At 37.4% G+C, this 22,474-nt stretch overlaps 1 protein-coding gene across 5 annotated transcripts; it reads right to left on the minus strand.

Moving 5' to 3' along the window:
- Positions 1 to 441: 441 nt before the first annotated feature.
- Positions 442 to 21,331, minus strand: SPDL1 (spindle apparatus coiled-coil protein 1). Of its 5 annotated transcripts, none has more exons than XM_008015264.3 (12): positions 21,195 to 21,331; positions 16,665 to 16,846; positions 14,009 to 14,185; positions 11,698 to 11,892; positions 10,951 to 11,100; positions 10,753 to 10,851; positions 10,564 to 10,674; positions 8,554 to 8,694; positions 6,625 to 6,728; positions 6,050 to 6,237; positions 3,595 to 3,940; positions 442 to 1,165 (listed from the first exon to the last, which is right to left on the minus strand). In XM_008015264.3, exons 2-12 carry the CDS (start codon positions 16,821 to 16,823, stop codon positions 1,018 to 1,020), a joined length of 1,818 nt encoding a protein of 605 aa, XP_008013455.2. In that variant the 5' UTR covers positions 16,824 to 16,846; positions 21,195 to 21,331; the 3' UTR covers positions 442 to 1,017. The 5 variants fall into 5 exon arrangements, with proteins under 5 accessions (XP_008013455.2, XP_037838104.1, XP_008013451.2 ...); XM_037982176.2 differs by lacking the exon at positions 21,195 to 21,331 and adding an exon at positions 20,917 to 21,022; XM_008015260.3 differs by lacking the exon at positions 442 to 1,165 and having other exon boundaries at positions 3,206 to 3,940.
- Between the last annotated feature and the right edge of the window lie 1,143 nt (positions 21,332 to 22,474).

Genomic DNA, 22,474 nt, shown 5'->3' on the forward strand with positions numbered 1-22,474 from the left:
CCATTATTATGTCAGGGACCATCTGTATATGTACACATAATTAACCATAAAATTATACACAAAACTATACATAAGGGAATTAAGAATTCCTGACATTTCTTTTTTCCCCTTATTTATTTTCCCCGCTTTTTTTTTGAGACAGGGTCTTGCTGTGTTGCCCAGGCTGGAGTGCAGTAGTGTGATCACAGCTCAACTACAGCCTCAGCCTCCTTACTGGGCTCAGAGGATCCTACCACCTCAGCCTCCAGAGTAGCTGGGACGACAGGTGTGCACCATCGTGCCCAGCTAATTCTTTGTATTTTTTTTTATAGATACAGGATTTTGCCACGCAGCCCTGGCTAGTCTCGAATTCCTGCGCTCAAGCGATCCACCCGCCTCAGCCTCCCAAAGTGCTTTTTATTCCCTTTTGATAACATCCTGTTACCTATACAGAGTAAGAAATTTAAGGATAAATCATTGCAGTTTTATTTAAAATTTTAGACACAATTTAAATCATGTATATAAATACAAAGATGAACATCGGTTCTTTAAACACTGACAAAATCCTGAAACAATATAATGTATATTTTTTAGCCACGTTTCCTATTTTTACAACATAGTTTACAACTTTCCTATTTTTACAACACAGTTTAAAGCTAAGTTTATAAAAAAAAGTACATAGGAAAATATAATGATTTGAGTGTTCTCAAATACATGGCTCTGAAGGTAGATTACTTAAGTGTTTTTATTATTTAATCCATATACAATGCAGCAAATAGATACATTAATTATAACATTTTCCTTCAGTTAATAGTTTATTCACTGCCCCAGAAGCTCCATGAAGGGTCATCACTTAAGAAGCTCTTCAGGTTAGAGTCAAGCAAATTCTGAACACTTGGTCAAAGGAACATGAAAATGCCAGGTCCTGGCACAATGAATAAATAACCCAGAAGGTGATATATGTCAGATAAAGACAATCTTAAGCACCACAGTAACTTTTGAGGCAAGTGGTACCATACTCTTATTAAAGAAAAGTCTTTACTGTTGAGGGCACTGGGTCTCTGGAGTAGATTTAGAGGACACATATAGAATAGGGTGTGATTTCTTACAAGTTTCTTTTTCCAATTTGCTTGCAGTTTCTTTTCCTTCTTTAACTTCTGTTTGAAGCTTTGATTCAGCAGCTAACCTACAGGCATTAAAGTATCCACTCTGAATTCAAATGTGGTTATGAAGGATGGAAGAAACAAACCCCCAGTATAATGGGCCTCCAATGAGGCATGGTATTCAAGGAAAAAAAATATAGTTGATTCTAATACTGTTAAGAATATTAAGTCACTGGCTCTCTAAAAGAGTCTTTTTATATCAATAGGTTCAATTATTATTATTATTATTTTTTGAGATAGAGTCTCACTCTGTCGCCAGGCTGGAGTGCAGTGGCATAATCTCAGCTCACTGCAACCTCCACCTCCGGGTTCAAGTGATTCTCCTGCCTCAGCCTCCCGAGTAGCTGGGACTACAGGTGTGCACTCCCACATACAGCTAATTTTTGTATTTTTAGTAGAGACAGGGTTTTACCACGTTGGTCAGGATGGTCTTGATCTCTTGACCTCGTGATCCACCTGCCTCAGCCTCCCAAAGTGCTGGGATTACAGGCGAGCCACTGCGCTGGGCCGATTATTTTTTAAGTCTAAAGAATATCTTTAAAAAGTCATGGCAAGGCCTAAATTAAAGAATTAAAATATGACAGGGCCCCTATCAAGATAAGCACACCTAACACAAAAACTGAAATGTTACAGCAATATTTTAACGTTAACATGACATACAAAAGGCAAGACAAAAATAACATGGAATCTTGAGCTGCATGAATAGATGTCTATTTGTTTCTTATTAAAAAATTGAGTTTCAACTAGTAGAATAATAAAGAAAAGATAAATAGTAGAGAGATATTCTTAAAGGCATGTAAAGATTCTCAGCAACAAGAACACTCATTAGTTTTGTAAAGCATACAATAGTAAAGTTCCCAATAAAAGCCGTCTTTATTGTACCAAAATTATCTTAGGATTGTGTATCTAAGTTAAACATGCAGAAAACAAAGAGTTGGAAACATCTTGAAGTTAGCAGATGGACTCACACACACACACAAACGTTTTGTGGTATTTTATTTTTTGTTTAACTAACAAGACAAAAAGTTTCCAACGTGCTACTTGAGTCAATTAGCCACATACATTTGCTTAAGTGATTTTTATCAAGCAAAAAAAGGCAGAAAAAGGAATGAAGACAATACAGATAGCAAGGCTGGCACTTATCAATTCTGGAAATTCACCTCCAGAAATACACAGTGGTCAAGGATGTTTATACAATGCATCACATACATATACACAGGCATAACCTGCTGGATTCATTTCAGAACTCTTTGAAACCATGTGTATGTGGCAGATACTCATTTGAAGTTACTTTTTCCTTAAGAATAGTAAGCTTTTATTTTATGTGACTCAGAGCTTATAACATTATATAAAACTCCAAGGAGGGAGTAATAAATTACTATCCCTTATAATAATAGCACTAACATTGTTAAAGTGCTTTTACTGTTGAGTATTACATTTAGTAGCACTGAAGACTTGGAGAGAAATCAGATAAAACATATAAGGAAGCCCTTTTACACTGGGCTGTGTCTTACTCTCTCTACTCAAATGCACATTAGTAAAATGTCTTATTAATCTGTCTCTACTCTCTAAGACTAATGTAGCCCTAGTAGCACCTTCAAGATCGCATTTCATACGAGATAATCCAGGCTAGCTATTGGCACATCTTTTTGAATGTCTAGATATTTGTTTTAAATGCCTCTAACAATTCCATTGCATGCATCCTCCATCTTTCACTTTCTCTAATTTCCTCATTCGCTTCTTCTGCTGTGCACATCCAGAACTTGAGCCTCAGCCACTCCTACTTACCTTTCCCTTCCATTCACTTTCTCTTACCTTCTGACCTCGATTATTTTTAAAGGACAAAGCCCTTGGGACATTAATTCCTTCAGACACACATATCTGACACTATTTCTTTGAGTAAAAAACTCAATTATGCAGAAACTAGAGGCTTTCAAGTTTTGGAAACAATGAAAAGCTTTGATATGTAAAAATGTCAAAATAAGTATTAAAGCCCATTTTTGCAAGCCTAGGAATAAGCAACTTCAAAAGACATAAAAAATTCACCTAAGTTTTCCAGAAGGCTGAAATTTCTCAGACTACCAGAAAGCCCTTTGAGAAAGTAAGTTGATTTTTCTTTCATGGCCATGCTTGAACCAGGAGAAAAATAACAGAACATTTATTCAAACTGATAAAACATTCAGAGATGTGTTAGACTGTGATATTTCCTTTCATGAAACAGAAACATGTAACTTTTTAATGTGATTCCCTTATTCAGGAGTCCTTTCCCTTTGCAATCAGTTTAGTCTTTCTTAAAGTTCTGGAAAAGTTGAAGGTAGGTAGATGAAATTGAGGAATTATACTGCATGCAATAGTAAGAAAGTAGATAAAGAAACAGACAGCACAGTTCATGCAGCGAGAGAGGAGAGATGGAGAGGTCTGCTGGCTGCCTGGAGGAAAACAGGACACTAACCTGGGAGAGTTAAGGGTGTTTCCACTTCTTTCACTTAAGGCCTCAGCATCAGCTGGAACGCCTACGAGTTTCACACATTTCTTTTCCTTCTTCAGCTGCATATCCATGGGCAGATTTTTGTGAGGAGAGAGACTGACTATTGGTGTGTGTATAGAAACTGATTTTTCTAATTGCAAGTTGTTATCTTCTAAACTGTTAGGACAGGACTGTGTCTCCTCTTTCTGATGCGGTAATCGATAAACTTCTCCCGCGACAGCACCGTTGTTGACACATGCATCTTTAGAGGTAGTAATATCCACAGGCAGCACCTCACGCCTCTTTTTCAGTACAGGCACTTCAACTGTCTCTGAGAATAAAAATGAGTGGGGACAAGAAAAAAATCTAAGAAAACAAAGACACAATCAACACAAGAAGCCAGAACTAGTTATACATATACCTTTTTCCCTTCTCTTAAAATCAAACCATCTCCTCACTGAAATGCATCGTTTGTTTCTACCTTTTATTCTTTATCATGGAATCTATATAAACTCTTTATTTCAAAGTTTATTTGGCTATATATTTTTCCTTGGGAATTCAACATTTTGACTCTAGGCATGAAGGCTTCAGTGTTCTCTCCTGGTGTTTTGATAAAGGTGGTTCATAAGATCTCAAAGTGGAGATGAAGAGGCAGTGGCAGAGTCCAGGTTCAAATCCTAATCCTCGTATTTGACAGCCATGTCTTTTTAACCTCTCTGAGCTTCATTTTATCTGTAAAATGGGGATTAAAAGCACCCACTTCACTTGGTATTGTGTGTTAGAAGGATGAAATAAGAATAGGCCAAACTTTCTGAATATTGGTAATATATGCCTGCTAGCTCTACCTACAAAATATAAGCAGAATCGGACTACTTTTATGATGGATACTTCCCTAATCCAATCCTATCATGTCTCATCAAAGACTACTGCAATGCCTTCTATCCTCATGGCCTAATATCATTCTATCTAAGCAGGTCATACACACAGCCACTGAATTAACTGCTCTGATAGCTTCTCCCTATGCCCACTACCAATGTGTTTCATTTTCAAAATCAAAATGTTCGTGGAGTCTGAGGAACCCTGGTAGCACAAGGGGTTGCTGGTTTTGCTCTACATTGTTGCTTTTAGACCACGATTTCCCCTTTTCTGGCACTGCTCCTTTGAAATCCACATTATCAGGATTCACTACCCTGCCTCTTGTCTATTTGCTGTGTTCAGTTCAACAGATGTTTGAAATTCATAATGGATAATTCTTAATCAGGGGAGCCTATCAGAATCATGGAAGAAAAACAAAGAGTAAGAGCAAGAGAAGCCTTTTAAAATTGTGTAAAAACCTTCCAATTTTTGGCAACCTCCCCACTATCGCTGAGAATCATAGCAGTTCACTGAGACAATATGAGAGACTAAGGCATGTGCAGAGCGCAGGGACAAAAACTTGTTGAGAATCCTTAACCTAAAACACGTAACACTCTTTCAGGGAAGGGGTGTTGTAGAACCATCACATTCTTACACTCCTTCACACTTGGCCTTTTGTTTTTGAATTTATGTACGGTAAACTTCACTCTCTGTAGTATATAAGATGCAGAGACTGTATGGTTAGGCTACTTTCTAGCTCAGTCATTAGACTTGCTAGATGTTTCCTAATATGTTTCATTGTTCTTTCCTTTTTCCCCCTACTTTTGGGGGAGAATGTGGTCTTGTTATATTGCTCAAGCAAATCTCAAATTCCTGGGCACAGTCATCCTCCCGCCTCTGCCTCCCCAAGAGCTGGGATTACAGGCACGAGCCACCACACCTGGCTCACTGTTCTTCTTTAATAAAATAATTCCCAATATTTAGTGAGGAACATGGCCCCTGAGAATCAAGACTGCATTTCTCAGCCTTTCCTGTCGGCAGGTGAGGCTGCATGACTAAATTCTGCTCAACGGGATGGCAGCAGACCAACACACACAAGAAACCTGAAATCTGGATACCATGGAGTGCTTTCCCAGTCCTGGAAGGCCTCCTCCAGACTTCCATCAGAGGCAGAGATAAAGACCCACCTTCTTAAAGTCTCCATTACTTTAGATTTTCTAAAAACAGTCCTACCTCGTATAGCTTCCAAACATCAGCTGCTTCAACATAATTAAACTACGAGGTATGACATACAATACTGTAAGCTTAAAATGGGAAAGTCTCAAATCTCAAGTTTCTACTATACAGTATGATGGATTTTGATATCCAAAAAGGATACATGTTATATTCATGCACACCCAGTATCCAGTTCTCTCGGAATTTTCCTACACATTTTACATAATAAATTTGCTTTATTAACTATAGGTACATAACTACAAATGAGTTTGTAAATAGGATTTGCATAAAACTACAGTAAAAAAAATTTGGTATAACTTCTCAGGATTACTCATGATTTAAAAGACAAAAATATATGAGACATATATACCTTCAGGTTCATATTTTAGTTTTAATTCATCTAGTTTAGCTCTCAGTTTCATATTTTCACTTTCTGAAAGCTGGAGGCATCTTTCATTTGCAAAAAGTTTTCGCTCAATATCCAGAGCCCGTTGGCTCTCAAATAATGCTTTCATTCGCTGTATGGACAATTCACCTTTAGTGCTTTCAATTTCTTTGCTATGATAATAAAAAAAGGAGAACCAACGAGTATTAAAACAGCATATAATAAGTGTAGGGGTATAAATATTTCACTGCATATTTGAACTCTTAGTTAAAAATACATTTTTCTGGGGTTTTTAGTAACAAAGAAACAATAACAATTTAATCCTTAACAATAGTAGTGTTAAATTTAAAAAATACTCATGCAATCTTGAAAGGAAACAGACAAGGAGGAAATACTCTTTCAAATGTATTCATGCATAAATATCTGCACAAAGATATTTTTGTTACCTTTCTTTTTGGAAAATTTCCTTTGGCAATTTCAAAAAAAACTTGTAGTCACTGACACCACTATTATAAGCAAGTGACAGGTCCATCTTCCCATCTACCAACCCAGACACTTACTTTAAGTTATCTAGCTTCATCTGAAGTAAATCTGTATAATAGGTGTTATCCTCCAGAGCACCAGAGTCGACTGAAGGCTTAGATTCCATACTTTCATATAAATTCTTAAAAAAGCAAAAAAAATTGTATTACTTAAAATAAACAACAAATAAAGTTCGTTATGTTTATTAGTAACGGCACCATCACTTCCTTGGCGTGTAGTACGCTAAGAATTACCCATTTAACTTATTTGCCTTCTGAAGTAGGTAAAATAATTACCATTCCTCTCTTACAGATAAGGAAACAGGCTCCAAATGCAGAGGAAAGTAAACCAAGAAGAGATGATCTGAACCCAAATCTGACTCCAAGGCCTAGGCTTCTAGCCTTACCTATATGCTCTGGCTTCCTTCCCTCTCCTGGCTTTTAAAATAGAAAAATAAATGCCTGCTGGATTGAATTCTGGCCTTTGTAACAAAACCATAAACTGGAAAAATATGAAAGAAAGATGAGAGCCTTCCATTTATATTTGGTGTCCCCCTCTTCTGAGGTTCTTCCCCCCACCCCAGGCAAGAATGTAGTGCAAACTCTTCTGAGACTGATGGAAACTATACATTTCTCTAGTGGGATAAAAAAGGTAAATGTGCTTAAAAACTTGAAACAATTTCAGAGGTTATAAATAAAATTCCCCTGATTTAAGGCCATAATTTTCAAAGTACAGTTCTGAGCCCACTGATGGAACACATAAGGCTGCCAATTTAACCAAATTTGTAGTTCTTTCAACAGTTTTTATAAGACACAGAAATAAAGTTTTGTAAACTTAATTAAGATTTTATGACATACTAATGGCTATAATTTAGAATGCCTAAGAGGTTATTAACATTTACAAAAATTTGTCATTTATAAACTTTAGTTCATTAGGAGGTTAATGAAGATATCGATGTTCCCTAAGTTAATTTATAAAATCTTAAATTGCATGCAATTTTAATAGAAAGCCAACAAGCTTTTTTTGGTGCTAGACAAGATGTTTGTAAATGAAAACTAACATTCAAAAATAGGCAGGAAAACACTGAAAATTAAAAAGTATAGTGAGGAAATAGTCCTACCAGATAAACAGTGTGGTACTGACACACACAGAAGCAGACCAATGGCATACACAGGAAATTTAGAAACAGACTCAAGTATACATGGAAACCTGATGTATGATAAAGGTGTCAACTCAAATCACTGGGCTCAAGATCGATTTTTTAACAAATGACTCTGGGACAAGTGCCTACTTATTTATAAGAAGATAAAATTAGATTTATACCTCAAATTATACACAAAAATAAACTTCCGTGGCGATCAGATATTTAAATGTAAAAAATGAAACCACACACGTATTAGTACAAAACATGGGTGAATTCTTATATATACACACACACACACACAAATGCTTACACAAATACCATTATCCACTAAAATAAACCAATGTTCGTTGAAGAAATGCTAATCCCAGGGCTGGGGCAGGTGAGCTAGGAAAACCTTGTTGTGTCATAGAGTAAGGAAGTATTCAAGTAAGAGCACTTTGACTACCAAATCTGGGACAATTTGAGTATCAGAGTAAATAAAGCAAGCAATGGATTATAACTCACAGAATAAAGAATCCATAACGCTATACTGATATAAATAAATGAATGAATAAGGGAAAAGATTTTTCTTTTCTGTCCCTTTATTAGAATTCCAACTATAAATATAGAAGTGATGGAATTACCCATTTAGCAATCATCACAGAATTATATTTCAGGCAAGAATCACCAATGGATGTTTAAGTGTAAGGAGAAACAGGCATTTACTTAGTCTCAAAGTATCTCCCACAAGATACTTATTAATATTTTAAACTTAAAATACAAACCAAATTTTAAGGTATTCAAATCAAAATTTGGATGTGTGTTTTTTAAGTGTTACACATACCTTAAATTTCTCCAGATTTCTAATTTCACCTAAAAGATGTTTTATTTCACCATTCTTCTGTTCCAACATGGCAAGCAACCGTTCCTGCTGCTCAAATTCAGTTTGAGACCCTTTCATCTGTAGCAACGTGGCGATTTGTAACTAGAAAAATACAAGTACCCCCTCTAATAAAATTAAGTGAGAGAAAGATTCTGATAACTACTTTTTTGATATAATTCATAGTTTATACTACATTACTTTGAACTCATTTTGGAAACAAAACTAATTAGCTATTTCTAATCTAATAATAAATTTTGTTATAGACATAACATATGAATACTTACTCTGACTACTTATGAATGATAACTGAAGTCTGTAACATAATTATTTGTACTTTGGGTGAAACATAAAACTGACCTGCATGGCTGTGGTCTGACAGCACACCACTGAACTGGTAAGTAAGCCTGGCCAAATGCTGCAGACTGCTTATCATAAGCACTCGCTCTCATTAAGGTTCTGATGGGTTTCTCAAAAATTTTAATTAACTTTAATTAAGTGAGGAAAACTAAGCTACTGACAGCCACAAATATTAGATTCACAAATGACATGAAAAGCAAAGATAAAAGGCTATCTTGGGATACTGGGGCAATCTTCAATATACCATGTTTTAATTTTTTAAGAGCAGCACTCAACTTACCTAATTATATCTACCCGCAAATCTGGAGTTGCAAAGCTATCAAAGGGAAATTAAGTAGACTCTAAACCTAGCATTTCTTTCTGTTTTTGGAAATTTCTGGAGTTGAAAAGAGTGCCTATTAGTTTAAATATAGTTTTGAGTAAAGCAAGCAATGATATGAGGTTGCAGATGACTTTTAACATTTTAAAGGATATCCTTTTTGTTCCTGTTTCAGATTGGAAGCTAGGCCCCCTTAGCCTAAGATTCAGAATGCTTCTAGTCTCTAAAGATAGTTTGGGACATCACGCAACATTGGCAGATTAAAAGTATCCCTGACAAATACTGTAAGAAAACTAAAGTAAATATGAGACAATTTATTAAGAAATACTTCCCAGACAGGGGAGAGTCTCAGGAAATGAGGCAGCATGGTCTGCCTTAGAAATAAAATTCACAGCTGTTGTTCATTAAACACTCATTTGCCAAGTAGCAGGTAAGTATTTTACCACACTTTCATTTAACTGTAGGACAATTCTAAGAGGGGGTTCTATCATCTCCACTTTATAGATGAGGTACTGATGCTTTGAAAGTTAAAATACTTATCCAAGGTCACAGAGCTAGAAAGTGACAAAACTATGATTCAAACCCAAATCTATCTAACGCCCAAGTTTAATCATTAATCTTTCCCATTTCTTTGGCAAAGCCCATCATCTGAATAAAAGGAAGGAAGCCTTTCCAGATTCCAACAACCTCAGTAGAGCAAGGTACAATGGATGAGGGATCAGTATTCTAAGGACTGTTAGAATACTGAAATCTTTCTAATTTCCACGTTTTTCTGCTACTTCTTATTTGGCTAGAATGACATCAACAAAATCCGTAAAATTAAAAAGGTCTATGTGCTTGACTTGAGGGGCTACAAGGAAAGGGAACCCTGAATAATACAAATTTCACTCCACAATAAGCCTTGGTGAAAGAGCAGAGGAATGGTGAGGCAGCAAGTTTCAGCTGAAGTAGGAACCCTAGGGCTATGCTTGGAAAGACATCAGGCCAAGAATAAGAAATAAATACTTTTCTTTCTTCTACTCCACAAAGAAAGATTTAAGTCAAAGCTAGTGAGTAACCATTAAAACAAACAAACAAAATCATTGCTAAATATACTATTACTAAATATTTATTCCAAGATTTTTAAAGTATAAATGAATCTTTTAATTTCAAAACTGATTTTTTGAAATCATGCAGTTCTAGAAATAACTGTATGTACACTCCTTGTAGGAAAAGATAGTTTCTTTGATGTATTCAGACATGTAATGCTGACACAAAATTTGTTTAATAAACCTTTGATAGTGATAGTTCTATACCTTCATTCTCTGCATCTGTTCCCTGTTAAATACATTTTGCTTCTTTAGTGACTGATACTTGACTTTCATACTGATAAGCTGACGTTCCATTGCTGCCCTTCGATCTTCCACCTACAAAATATTAACATGCTTAATTGTTCTGGTAGTAAAGGAAAATGCCAATTTAGTAGTTAGAATACTTGTAAGTACCTCTGCAAACAAAGAGTTGCCTTTACTATTGGGGTCCAAGGCTTGCTGGAGTGCCTGGTCCAACTGTACCTGAAGATCTTGATTTGCTACACGAGCTTTCTAAATTCAAAAGAAAACAATTTAGGCAATAGATATTAGATTAGCAAAAAAATAAGTTATGATAAATTGGAAAAGATGATGTTACTATAATCATAGTACCTCTAAGGCATTATAGTAAGAAACTGCTTCTTTCTCTCGCTCCTCTTTTTCCTCTTTAAGCCGGTCTACCTGGCGCATTAGGTTAGTAATAAGAAGTTCTAGCTGTTCTTGTCTGTATTGTAGTTCATTCACTTCTTCTTTGAGGGTGGTCTATTTAATAGGAATTGAAAAGGAGGAAATTCTCTTGAATAATCTTTCATTTGGCAGCTGCTCAGTTTATCTCAGTTGTGGTTCACATCCAAAATTAAAACTAAACAACCAGTCAAAAGTTGTCAGGTACATACTAAAATAATAGAAATTACTATTACTGTTAAATTTTTCACCAAGGAAACAAATGATTTTAGAGACTGCCCTTTTTCCCCTATGAATTGCAGGCTTTAATTTTTAATTAAACTTAGCTTTCAACGAAAAAACTAAGTTCCCATGCATTTCAGCTTCCACTGAGCCAACATTTTACACTGGGCTCTTAACGATAAAAACCGGGATCAGAGTATATGCCTCTAAATTCTTCCAGAGGTTTCATTAATTTAAAAGAAAGGCTGCCCTACATAATCATACAATCTACAGCTATATTATGATTGAAGTCATCCACCTAAAAACACCCCACTTTTTAATTAGTTAGATGCAAATTAGGTCAAAAAATGTTTCAGCCTTCAAACTAGCTCTTAAGAATTACTATCAAAACATGTAAAAATATGCCAGAAAAAGAAAGAGAAAACCCTGAGAACCACACGCCATAAAAATTACCTTCATGCTCTCCATTTCTGTCAGCTCAATTTGAAGAGCCAGCATCTCTGAAGACATGCTTTCCTGCACACGTTCAGACATTACACGTAGTTCCTCTGATTTACAAGAGAGGAGTTCCTTCTGATGATCTACCTGGTGCTTCAGCTGCTTTTCACTAAGCCTAGCTTCATCTAATTCCACTTTCAGTTTTTCTATCTAAAGCCAAATAAAAAAAAAGTCATAAATCGAAAGTTATTTTCTCTCTAAAAAAACATCACTGATTGAACTGATTGAACCAAACTTACTGAATGATGACATTATTGCAGTTTCCTATTTGCCCAAGGTTAGGCATCTTTTAACAGATAGTGACACACCTTGTTTAATAAACACAGAAACAATCCATGAGTAATCAGGGTGGGTCTGGATGCCTCAGAAGCAATCTGGAGGCACTGTGATGCTGACCACTTGGCTACTGTGTGAATAATGAGTGGCATGAAGAGAAACAATGGAAGCAAGCAACCTGGTCAGAAGGCTACAGCAGTAGTCTAGGGAGGAGATGATGAAGGTCTGGATTGGAGTGGCAGTAGCATCATAGATGTTTTGTAGGTCAAGTTCTTAGAACTTGAATTAATGTGAGAAATAAGAGAAGAAAAGGTATTGGAAAAAACTCCAAATTTTGGCACAAGTGATTTGAGAAAATCAGCAAAACAAAATATTTCACAAATTTACTCTTTGCTTCACCAAAAAAAAAAATAAAAGCCATCTCTATAATAATTAGCCTTACCTCAGTTGCTGAATACTCCCTATATTACTCTCTTGTTTAGGTAATGAAAGCTATTGCAAAAATAAAAATAACAATCGGGGGGGAAAAAAGCACATCATTATCAGTCATTAGGGCCTCAAATCCGACTAGTTTCAGACAAGCTGGATGATATTACCTGTCAGAGTGGTATGCAAGATGATTATATATTACACAAAGGCATATTTACATAGCCATGTTTGTTTTAGTGTATAGTAGGAAAAAATAACCAAGCTTAAATATGTAATTTCGGCCAAGTGCGGTGGCTCAGGCCTGTAGTGCCAGCACTTTGGGAGGCCGAAGGGGGCGGATCATGAGGTCAGGAGTTTGAGACCAGCCTGACCAACATGGTGAAACCTCGTCTCTACTAAAGATACAAAAATTAGTCAGGCGTGGTGGCACACACCTGTAACCTCAGCTACTTAGGAGCCTGAGGCAGGAGAATCGCTTGAACCTGGGAGACGGAGGTTGCAGCGAGCCAAGATCAGGCCACTGCACTCCAGCCTGGGCGACAGGGTGAGACTCTGTCTCAAAAAAAAAGAAAAAAAAAGTAATTTCATTGATGTTTCTTAAAATCAGTAAACATTTAAAGAGAGTCAATGAGAAATTAAGTAATAGTATAGGTGGTATACAGAAAAAGAAAAATCTTAGAAGCTGCTACACAAAAAGCTGAAAATTGGATAACAGACTTCTGAGAAAGGAGGACAAAAGTCAGGCAAGTTTTGGTAGAGAGGTGTCTGGAAAAGTCAGAGTATAGACTATACACAAAGCAGATCCATGATAAAAAGTTCTGGATTCCTTAGAAGCAACCTGAAAGCACTGGGTAGCTGGAAAAAGGGAAAACCACTGACCAATCATTTATCTTGCTTTTATGTTTGAAATGGAGCCAGTGTTACATGTTGGTAGACTACACAGAGTGATTCAGTAACACAGCCTTTGGAGTCAGACAGCCTCAGTTCAAATGTAGATGGAGATTTCTAGCTCTTGAATTGTGTCCAATTTACTCAGTCTGTCTAAACACTGGCTCTCTCATCTGGTACATGGAGATAATAATGGTACCTTCCCACAGAATTATTTTAAGAACTGGATCGCATATATTAGTTTATCTTCAGTAAACAAACTACAAAGTGTCATCTGTAATGCATATTAACTAGTAAGAAACTACTGGTCTGTGTTACAGAATTACAAAGCATACTACTGACTGCAGGGAAGGCTAGGAGACCATGCTTTCTGCAAGGGGACTGCTGTACTCACTATCAGCAAGGAGGCCATGCTAGTCACTAAACTAAACCTTCACAAATATCCAGCAACCAAAATTAAATAATTGTATTTAATTAGTAGGATATAATTTATACAAGTCCCTTAGACAAACTCTTGTATCTCAGTGTTCCCACCCCCAATATTAAGATAATGAAGACTTAGATCTTGGCTATTTTGCAAAGCTGACACTTAAGAAAATCTTTATCATCTAAAGTTTACAGATGGTTGCATAAATATGGAATATTTTGCACTGAAATACACAGATATCCCAACCTTCGATTTTAGTTCATTCACTTCCTGTCCATGGCTTCTGCTTAGTTGTTCTTCCAATTTCTCCAGGTGCATTTTTTGTTGTTGTTTAATAGCTTCACATTCACAGCTCAAACTTTCTAACATTCGACTCTTGAGTTCAACTTCTCTTTGAAGGGTATATTTTTCTTGTTCATAACTCTGAAAACAGATTCAGTTACAATTCAATTACATAAAAATAGCCTAAAGCCATTACATATAATCAGTTTTCAACTTCAATTGTTTCATTCTTATTTCAAGCATTTGCTGCTTTCCAAATAACGAAGACATGTTAAACCTGCAATAACCTTGGAGTTAATCAGTTTTACTAAACCCCTGAGGTGTATTTCCAGACTATGTTAAACCCATGCAAGGGACAGCTTACTGCTTCTGTGCCCTGTCGAGGAAGTAAAATGTGCTCCATGGTATGTCAACATGTCAAGTAATCTCTGCTAACAACAAAAAAACATTTAATAGCATTTTAGCTTTCCTCATGAGAATTATTAGTTTGATAATGAGATGCTCTGCTTGTAGCTCTGAACACAATGTAGTAGTAGTAAAATAGTTGAAAAAAAAGAAATACTCAATTAGCCTTTACTTTCAGAATGTAGTCATCTGAGAAATGTTCACAAAATGTCTATCAGAATGAATGCAGTGCTGAGACAAAAGGAGTAATTAAAAGGGCTTTTGCTTACTCACAGGGAAGTTTAGACATTAAAAACATTACGAGTATGAACTCTTTCAACAAGCTTTAAAAAATGATAAAATATTCCCCTCCAAACCCTTTTTATTTTAAAGGAAGGCAAAGAGTATTAACTGCTAAACACTGAAATTTGACAAGTTATGACTCAAAATGATTAAGTATAACAGTTTTATTTTCTACTACTAGTGATATTTGTAATCTTTACCTTGCCTTTAAGACTTGTCACTGAGTTCTTGGTTTACAACAGTACTATGTACAAACACAAAGGTTGCCATCACTAGTTATTTTTACCTGTTACAGATATTTTTTACCTGCCATATTTACAACGTTGAGATTCAAGTTTAAATATGTTACTGAGCATCTGCTAAATTACTCAGATTTATTTATTCATTCTTTTAAGAAATAATTGTGTGGCAGGCATTGAGGATACAGTAGTGAACAAGGCATACAAAATTCCCTCTCTCATGGAGTTTATAATCTAGAGATAATTAGCAATGCAGATAATTAAGAGTGAATGAGGGCTGGGCACAGTGACTCATGCCTGTAATCCCAGCACTTTGGCAGGCAGAGGCGGGCAGATTACTTGAAGCCAGGAGTTCAAGATCAGCCTGGCCAACATGGTGAAACTCTGTCTCTACTAAAAATACAAAAATTAGCCGGGTGTGGTGGCACACACCCATAATCCCAGCTACTTGGGAGGCTGAGGCAGGAGAATCTCTTGAACCCAAGAGGGGGAGGATGTGGTGAGCCAAGATTGTGCCACTGCATTCCAGCCTGGGCAACAGAGCAAGATCCTGTCTCAAAAAAGAAAAAAAAAAAAGAGTGAATCAGGGTAACTTTACATTACACAGTAAGGGTTGGCCTCTCTGCTAAGGTGACATTTAACTGAAAGCTAAAGTTTGAGGACTCAACCCAAGAGCACTGAAGGGTAAACAACTCCAAAAAAGGCAATAGCTGGCGTAAAGCCCATAAGGGAGGACTAGTATAGTCAAAAATAAGGCAAAGCAGTTTGAGATGATGTCAGAAGGTTGGCAGGGGTCAAATCACATAGGGATCTATAAACCCAAGGAAAGAGCTCAGATTTTGTTGTAAATGCAATTAGAAGCTGTTGTATGGTTTTTAGCAGGGCTGTGGCATGACCTTTGGTGTATTTTCCACGACCACTTGGACACTAAGTGAAGAACGAATGGCATGAATGGCAACAATGGAAGCAGGCAACCTGGCCAGAAGGCTACAGTACTTGTCTAGGAGCAATGATGGTGATCTGGACTACAGTGCCAGTAGCAAAGATACCTGCTTTGTAGTCCAGTTCTTAGAACTTATTAATGAATGAAATGTGAGAAATAAAGGGAAGATATTGACTAAAAGTTCTAGATTTTTGGTATATTAAGAAACCAAAACTATATATAAATCATTATATACCAAAGATTTTTGGTGTTCAAGAAACTGAATGCTATTACATTTACTAAATAAGCTAAAGAAAACCATAAAAGAATATTTGGGTAATGGGCAGGGAATCTACCCTTCTGTGTTAAGTGTGAGAAGTCTGTTAGTGGGCAGTTGAACACACAAACCTAGACTTCAGAGGAGAACTAAGGGCTTGGTGTACTGTCATGGGGTGCTTAGATGTTTAGAGGTCTGAAACAAGCCAGGTCATCTAGGAAGTATGCAGACAAAGCAAAATCGGGTAGCAAATGTGGCAAAGAGAGTAATGATAACTCTAATGATAACTTGATCTTTCAAACTCTGAATACACTAGGTTGGAAAGAATAATAGGAATTCATTTAGTTCATTCTTTTTTAACAGAGATGGGGCAGGGTGGGAACTAGATCTAAAATCTTCAGAAAAGAATAAACTACTACTACTATTAATTGCTAAACAGGACAAATCCTCAATAGCTAAGCACACTCTTGCAGACAGAGGAGTCCAGAGTCCTACCTCAGTCATGGTCATCATTTCATTACGACATTTATCCAATTGATTCTGTAATTCATTTTGACTCTCCACAAGTTGTAAACCATACTGTGCAGCTTTTAGTCGCTCTTCTTCAGCCTCTTTGAGCTTGCATCGAAGATTTACGATTATATCTGCCTCCATGTTCTTTTCCTTTTTTTAGCCACCTGTAAATAGAGGAAATAAAACTACTTAAGCTCATACAAAAAACTCCATGCAATAATATCAATCATAGAAGAAATATATCTACTCAATTCTACTGCCATATAAAAACATTACAATTTTCTTTCTGACTAGGAAGTAGTCAAATTTGCATTCTTGTTCCAACAGCAAGAACTGTTCTAACTATTCTGTTACTGATTTGGGATCAAAAATTAAAGAGTGGAATAGAATACATTTAATTTTGCTTCTAAGCAGTTCACTATCAGAAAACTGTTCAGTTGTTGTATGCTAAACTTCCTTAAATGTTAAGGTGAAGTTGGTCTCATAATTGGACCACTATCCATATAATCAAAATTAAGGGAATAACAAAAAAAGTAATCAAGAAACCTCATAGTAGCAGGTATGGTGGCTCATGCTTGTAATCCCAGCAGCTGGGGAGGATTGCTTGAGGCCAGGAATTTGAGACCAGCCTGAGCAACATAGCAAGACTCCATCTCAACTAATCAATCAATAGAAATAAGGTGGGGATGGTGCATGCCCCTGTGGTCCCAGCTACTTGGGAGGCTAAGGAGGGAAAACTGATGGAGTTACAGGCTTCAGTGAGTTATGATCATGCCAACGACAGAGCAAGACACTGTCTTGAAAAATAATAATAACAATAATACTGCCAGAAAAGGAAGGTCTGGGTACTATAAATAAATAAAATATAAAAAGGCAGCTGTGAATAACGCTCATAAGGTAAAGTAAGGAATATCATGTCTGTAATTTTTCACAACAGTGTTAACTTCCTGTATATATTAAATCTGCTTTCTTGGAAAGAGATTCACTAGTATTTTTCTAGTTATTCATAAAAGTATGCAAAAATAGAAACCATATCCACAAGAATTAAAGGATGTTGCTTTCATTCCAGATTTATGAACAAACACTTAAACATTATATATAGAAACATTCCACTTTAATCAACCTTACTAATTATCCTTTACTATTTGGTCCCAGCCTCTTAAGCAAGACTCAAACTCACCTTTGCCTTCAAAGGGCACCAGGCCATTACAAATGTTCCCCCATGTCTCAAGTCAATTTAGTCATTCACTGAACAAGTATTTCTTGAATGCCTTATATACTAGGTTCCACTCTGGGCAATTCAGATTCATTAGGGAACAAAATGGACCAAAAATAAGCTCCTCCTTCATGCAACTTACATTTCAGGAGGGGAAGATAAACAATAAGTCGTAGAATATTAATAAATTAGAAAGGAGAGATGAGAAAAATATAGAACAGAATAAGAATCTGGGAAGAAGAGACAGGTGATGTAACTAGGAGGCGGAAGATGAGAGAATCAGCCACGCAGCTATTTAGGAGAAGAATGTTCCAGCAAGAGGGGAATCTCTAAGGCAGGAAGAAGCCCATGGAGTGAAATCTAAACTTGGGTAAGGGATAGTAGGGAGTGGGTAAATCAGGCCATCCTAAGGACTTTGGCTCCTACTCTGGGTGACACGGGAAGTCATTCCAAAGTCTGGAGTAGAGGATCTGATATAATTTAAAAGGATCATTCTGGCTGCTGTGTTGACTAGTTAGAAGGGGAACAAGGCTGGAAGCAGAGACCATGTGAAATGGCTCAGACTAAGGGTGGTAGCATAGGAGGCTGTTAAGAAATAGCCAGATTGTGAAGGTTTTGAAGGTAGGGCCAGTATGATTTTCTGAAAGATATAATGTGGAATGTATGAAAAAGGGAAAAGTAAAAAATGCCTCTAAGCCTTCTGGCCTGAGCACCTTGTAAAATGGAACTGCCATCAGCTGAAGCACTGATGTAAATCATGTTTTGGAAAGAAAATCAGGAATTCAAGTTTTGAACATGAACTACATCAAGTAGGCAACTGGATATATGATAAGAGGAATCTTGGCTGGAGATGTAAATTTGAGAGTTATCAGTCTGTAGAGGATAAAAATATTTAAAGAGAAATGGACCAAGGATTAAACCCTGTTATGAGGTAGGGAAGAAGACAGCAGAGAATCAGGAGTGACCAGTGAGGTAGAAGGAAAACCAGGAGTATGTGTTGTCCTAGAAGGCAATAAACAGTGTATTAAGGAGCTGGAAGTAATCAATCATGTCAGATGCTGCTGCTAAGGCAATTAAGGTGAGAACAGAGAACTGGCCATTGAATTTGAATTCCTGGAGGTCTCTGGTGACAAGAACAGTTTTGATATACAGGTGGGGGTGAAAGCCTAACTAGAATGCCTTTGAGAGAAAATGGTAGGAGATAAATAAAGATAGCAAGCACAGGTTTGTTGCAAAGGACAACGGATAAATGGAGCAGCAGTTGGAGAGGAAGTAGGGACAAGTTTTTTGTTTATTTTTAAGATGGAAAAAGTAACAGTGTTTGTAGGCCATAGGATAAATCCAGGAGAGAAGAAAAACTGATGATCTAGAAGACACAGGAGAATTGCTAGTGATGTCCCTGAATAAACAGGATGAGGTTTAATGTAGAGAGACTGGTTTTAATAGAAGCATGGATATTTCATTTAAAGAAAGCAAAGTATATGAGTTCAGATGCTGATATGCAGGTATAGTGGTGGAAGTGTGTGTAAGTAACCTTTTAACTGTTTCAATTTATCAATGAATTAGGAAGCAAGGTCTTTAACTGAGAATGAAGACAAGGGAAGAGATACAGGGTTTTAAGAGAGAAAAAAAGGTGTTCTAGGTAATCCCAGTTTGGCAGTCACTGCTCTAAAATGCAAGACCTTTTCAAAACCTGTACATAATAGGGCCAGCCAACTAAATGTTGTACTGTTTACAATAACTTACATTCCTTGAGGATTTACCATTTGCCATGCTAAGTGCTTCAAATATATTATCTCATCTAATTCTCTTGATAAGCCTGAGTTGAGTAAATACTGTCATCTCAACCACCAAAATAAAAATAGGGTTAACCTCAAGACATTCCAGCCAGGCATTATCTAGAGAAGCCAAAAAAAAATTTGCTCTCATTTATTCAAAAGATTTGCTAGAATTCTTACTGTGTCAGACATTGTGCTAGTGCTGACAACACAATGGTAACCCACAACAATATTCCTGTCTTCTTGAATCCTGCAGTCTGTTAGTAAAAGACATTAAATCAAGTAATTGAACTATCAAGTTATAAGTATGATAAGCGCGCGCGCGAGAGATGTATGCTACCTGGGTGTGTAACAAGGGGCAGCTGTCCTAATCTGGGGGGCAGCGTGTAGAAGGGAACATGGACAAAAAAAAAATTCCTGAGGAGGTAACTTTTCAGCAGAGATCTAAATGGATGAGAAAGAGTTAACCTATCAATCTACAAAGAGAGCGAGCCGCGGTTGATTAAAAACTACAGCTAATGTGTGGCAGACATTGTGCTTGGTGCTTTATACACATTCTTATTCAATCTTCTCAACAAATTCAAGAGGTTGAAGGTATTTCCCTCATTTTATAAATGCAAGCTGAGGCACAGAAAGTTTAGGTAACTTGCTTAGGGTTACCCGCAAGTTAAGAGGCGAAGTGAGATGGGAACTAGAATCTACCTACAAACCCCGGTGCTGCAACCATTTTTCTGTCCTGCTTCTCAAAAATACAGCACACACTAAGTATTTAGGAGATAGGAAACTCTGGGAATCAAACTGCCTGAGTTCCAACCCCGCCTCCACTACTCACTGGCTGCATGAACTATGACAAGTTATTTAATGTCTTGTTTAATCATCTATAAAAACAAGCAAAATTAACACCCACCTAATCGGTTATTGAAAGGATTAAATGAGATAACGAAGGAAAAGCAATTAGGGTAGAATCTGACACACGGCTGGGGCAGTGCTGTCCAGCAGAAATATAACGCGAGCCATGTACGTGATTTTAAATGTTCTAGGAGCCATCAGGTTTTAAAAAGTAAACACAGATGAAAAATTAATTTACATATTTAACCAAATACGCTCAAAACACTATCATTTCAACATGTAACCATTATAAAAATTATTAGTGAGATATTACTCTTTGTGCGCTCTCTCTGAAATCCAGTGTTTATCTCCCATCTGCACATTTCTCAGTTCGGACTAGAGGCTACCGTACCGCACAGCGCAGATCCAGTGGCGGTTATCGTTTTGAGTACCCGGCAACCGACCCGGCCTTCCATATTTGAGCAGAATCCTTGAGGGCGGCGAGGCGGTCCAACCGAAGATTAGACCGGCTGGGAACCCAGTGTGTAGGACCCCAGGGTTCCGGGGAAGGAGGTGTTTCAGCTAAAGGCCTCGGCCAAGACCCCGGGCCCCTAGCTTTCTTCAGGGCCTATTCGACTGTCCCCACTACCGCTCTCCACACCCACCATCCACCAGGCCCCTTGCCCCTACCTCTCAGCCTGTCTCCTGCTGCCGCAGCCAGCGGCTCCTAATGGGAGCTCAGGGCGTCCACATTCATTTAGGACGCTAACTCCACAGTCGCTGGCCCATTCACTCAGCTAGTTCTCGGGTAAGCGCCAGGGCTTTTTGAATGCAGTTCCCGCGAGAAGTCCCGCGTCTCACGAGATGTCCGCCCAAGCCGCGCGTAAAGGAAAAACTAAGAGAAACGCCCAATGCAGCGTCCTGCCCCCTCCTACAGCTACCGGCGCGCCGTGGGCTTGGCGCAGGCGCAGAGGTGGCTCCTTAACTTACAAATTGTACCTTGGGCTGGTTTCATGTATGTCTTCTAAGTATCCGCCTTTAGTTTCCGTGTTTTGGTATTTTGTTCGTGTTTTTTTTTTTTTTTTTTTTTTTTTTTTTTTTTTTTTAACGACAATGCCTTCTAGGGGAACAGTGTCGCTGGGCTGGGCGGTAGAGAATCACCTTTGGCACCATCGTGCGATCTCATGCACCCTACCAGTGGTAATACTGGCGTTAACATTTGAGTTCCCACCATGTGCTAAAGTTTACAGATTATCTCAGTTAAGCCTGCAGCCTTATGAGGTAGATATTACTCCTCATTTTCTGCAGAGTAAAACAAAGGCCGAAGAGAAAAAGTGCCTTGTCCGAGTGGTAGAACTAGAATTGAATGCAGTCCAAGCTGTTTGCATGTGTTTTTAATAATAATGTTTTGTAAACTTGATGCCTATTATTCAAAAATTGAAGCAATCAGAAATAATAATAGCTAACGTTTAGTGATCACTGATGAGTCCTAGTAACTGTTACAGGAATCATGTCGTTCTTTCGAGCCCATCTTTTCTTGCCTATTTGAGGACTTGGCTCTAACTGCTCTTTTTGGCATCTTCAGTTTTTTCTTCTCTATTGGATCTTCCCTATCAGCTCATAAACTTCCTGCAATGATTGCCATAAAATCATTTCATGATTTCATTTTTTAAAATGACCCCAATCAGCAACCACCCGATTTGTTTTCTTCCCTTTATAACAAAATTTCTGGGGTAAAAAAAAATCTTTACATCCATTATCTCCATTTTCTTACCTTTTGTTCTTTTGTTTGTTTTTCCCACTTTAACCAGGATTTGGTCCCAACCAATACTGTGAAGTAGCTCTTGTTAGGTTTACCAGTGATTCCTACCTTGCAAAATTCGGTAGTCAATATTTAGTCCTCACTTCCGGTGAAATTTGACAGAGTTGCTTGCTCTCCTTGATATGAGTCTTTATGTATTGGGATGCCA

Source organism: Chlorocebus sabaeus, chromosome 23 (genome assembly GCF_047675955.1).
Source record: "Chlorocebus sabaeus isolate Y175 chromosome 23, mChlSab1.0.hap1, whole genome shotgun sequence".
Lineage (NCBI taxonomy): Eukaryota > Metazoa > Chordata > Mammalia > Primates > Cercopithecidae > Chlorocebus > Chlorocebus sabaeus.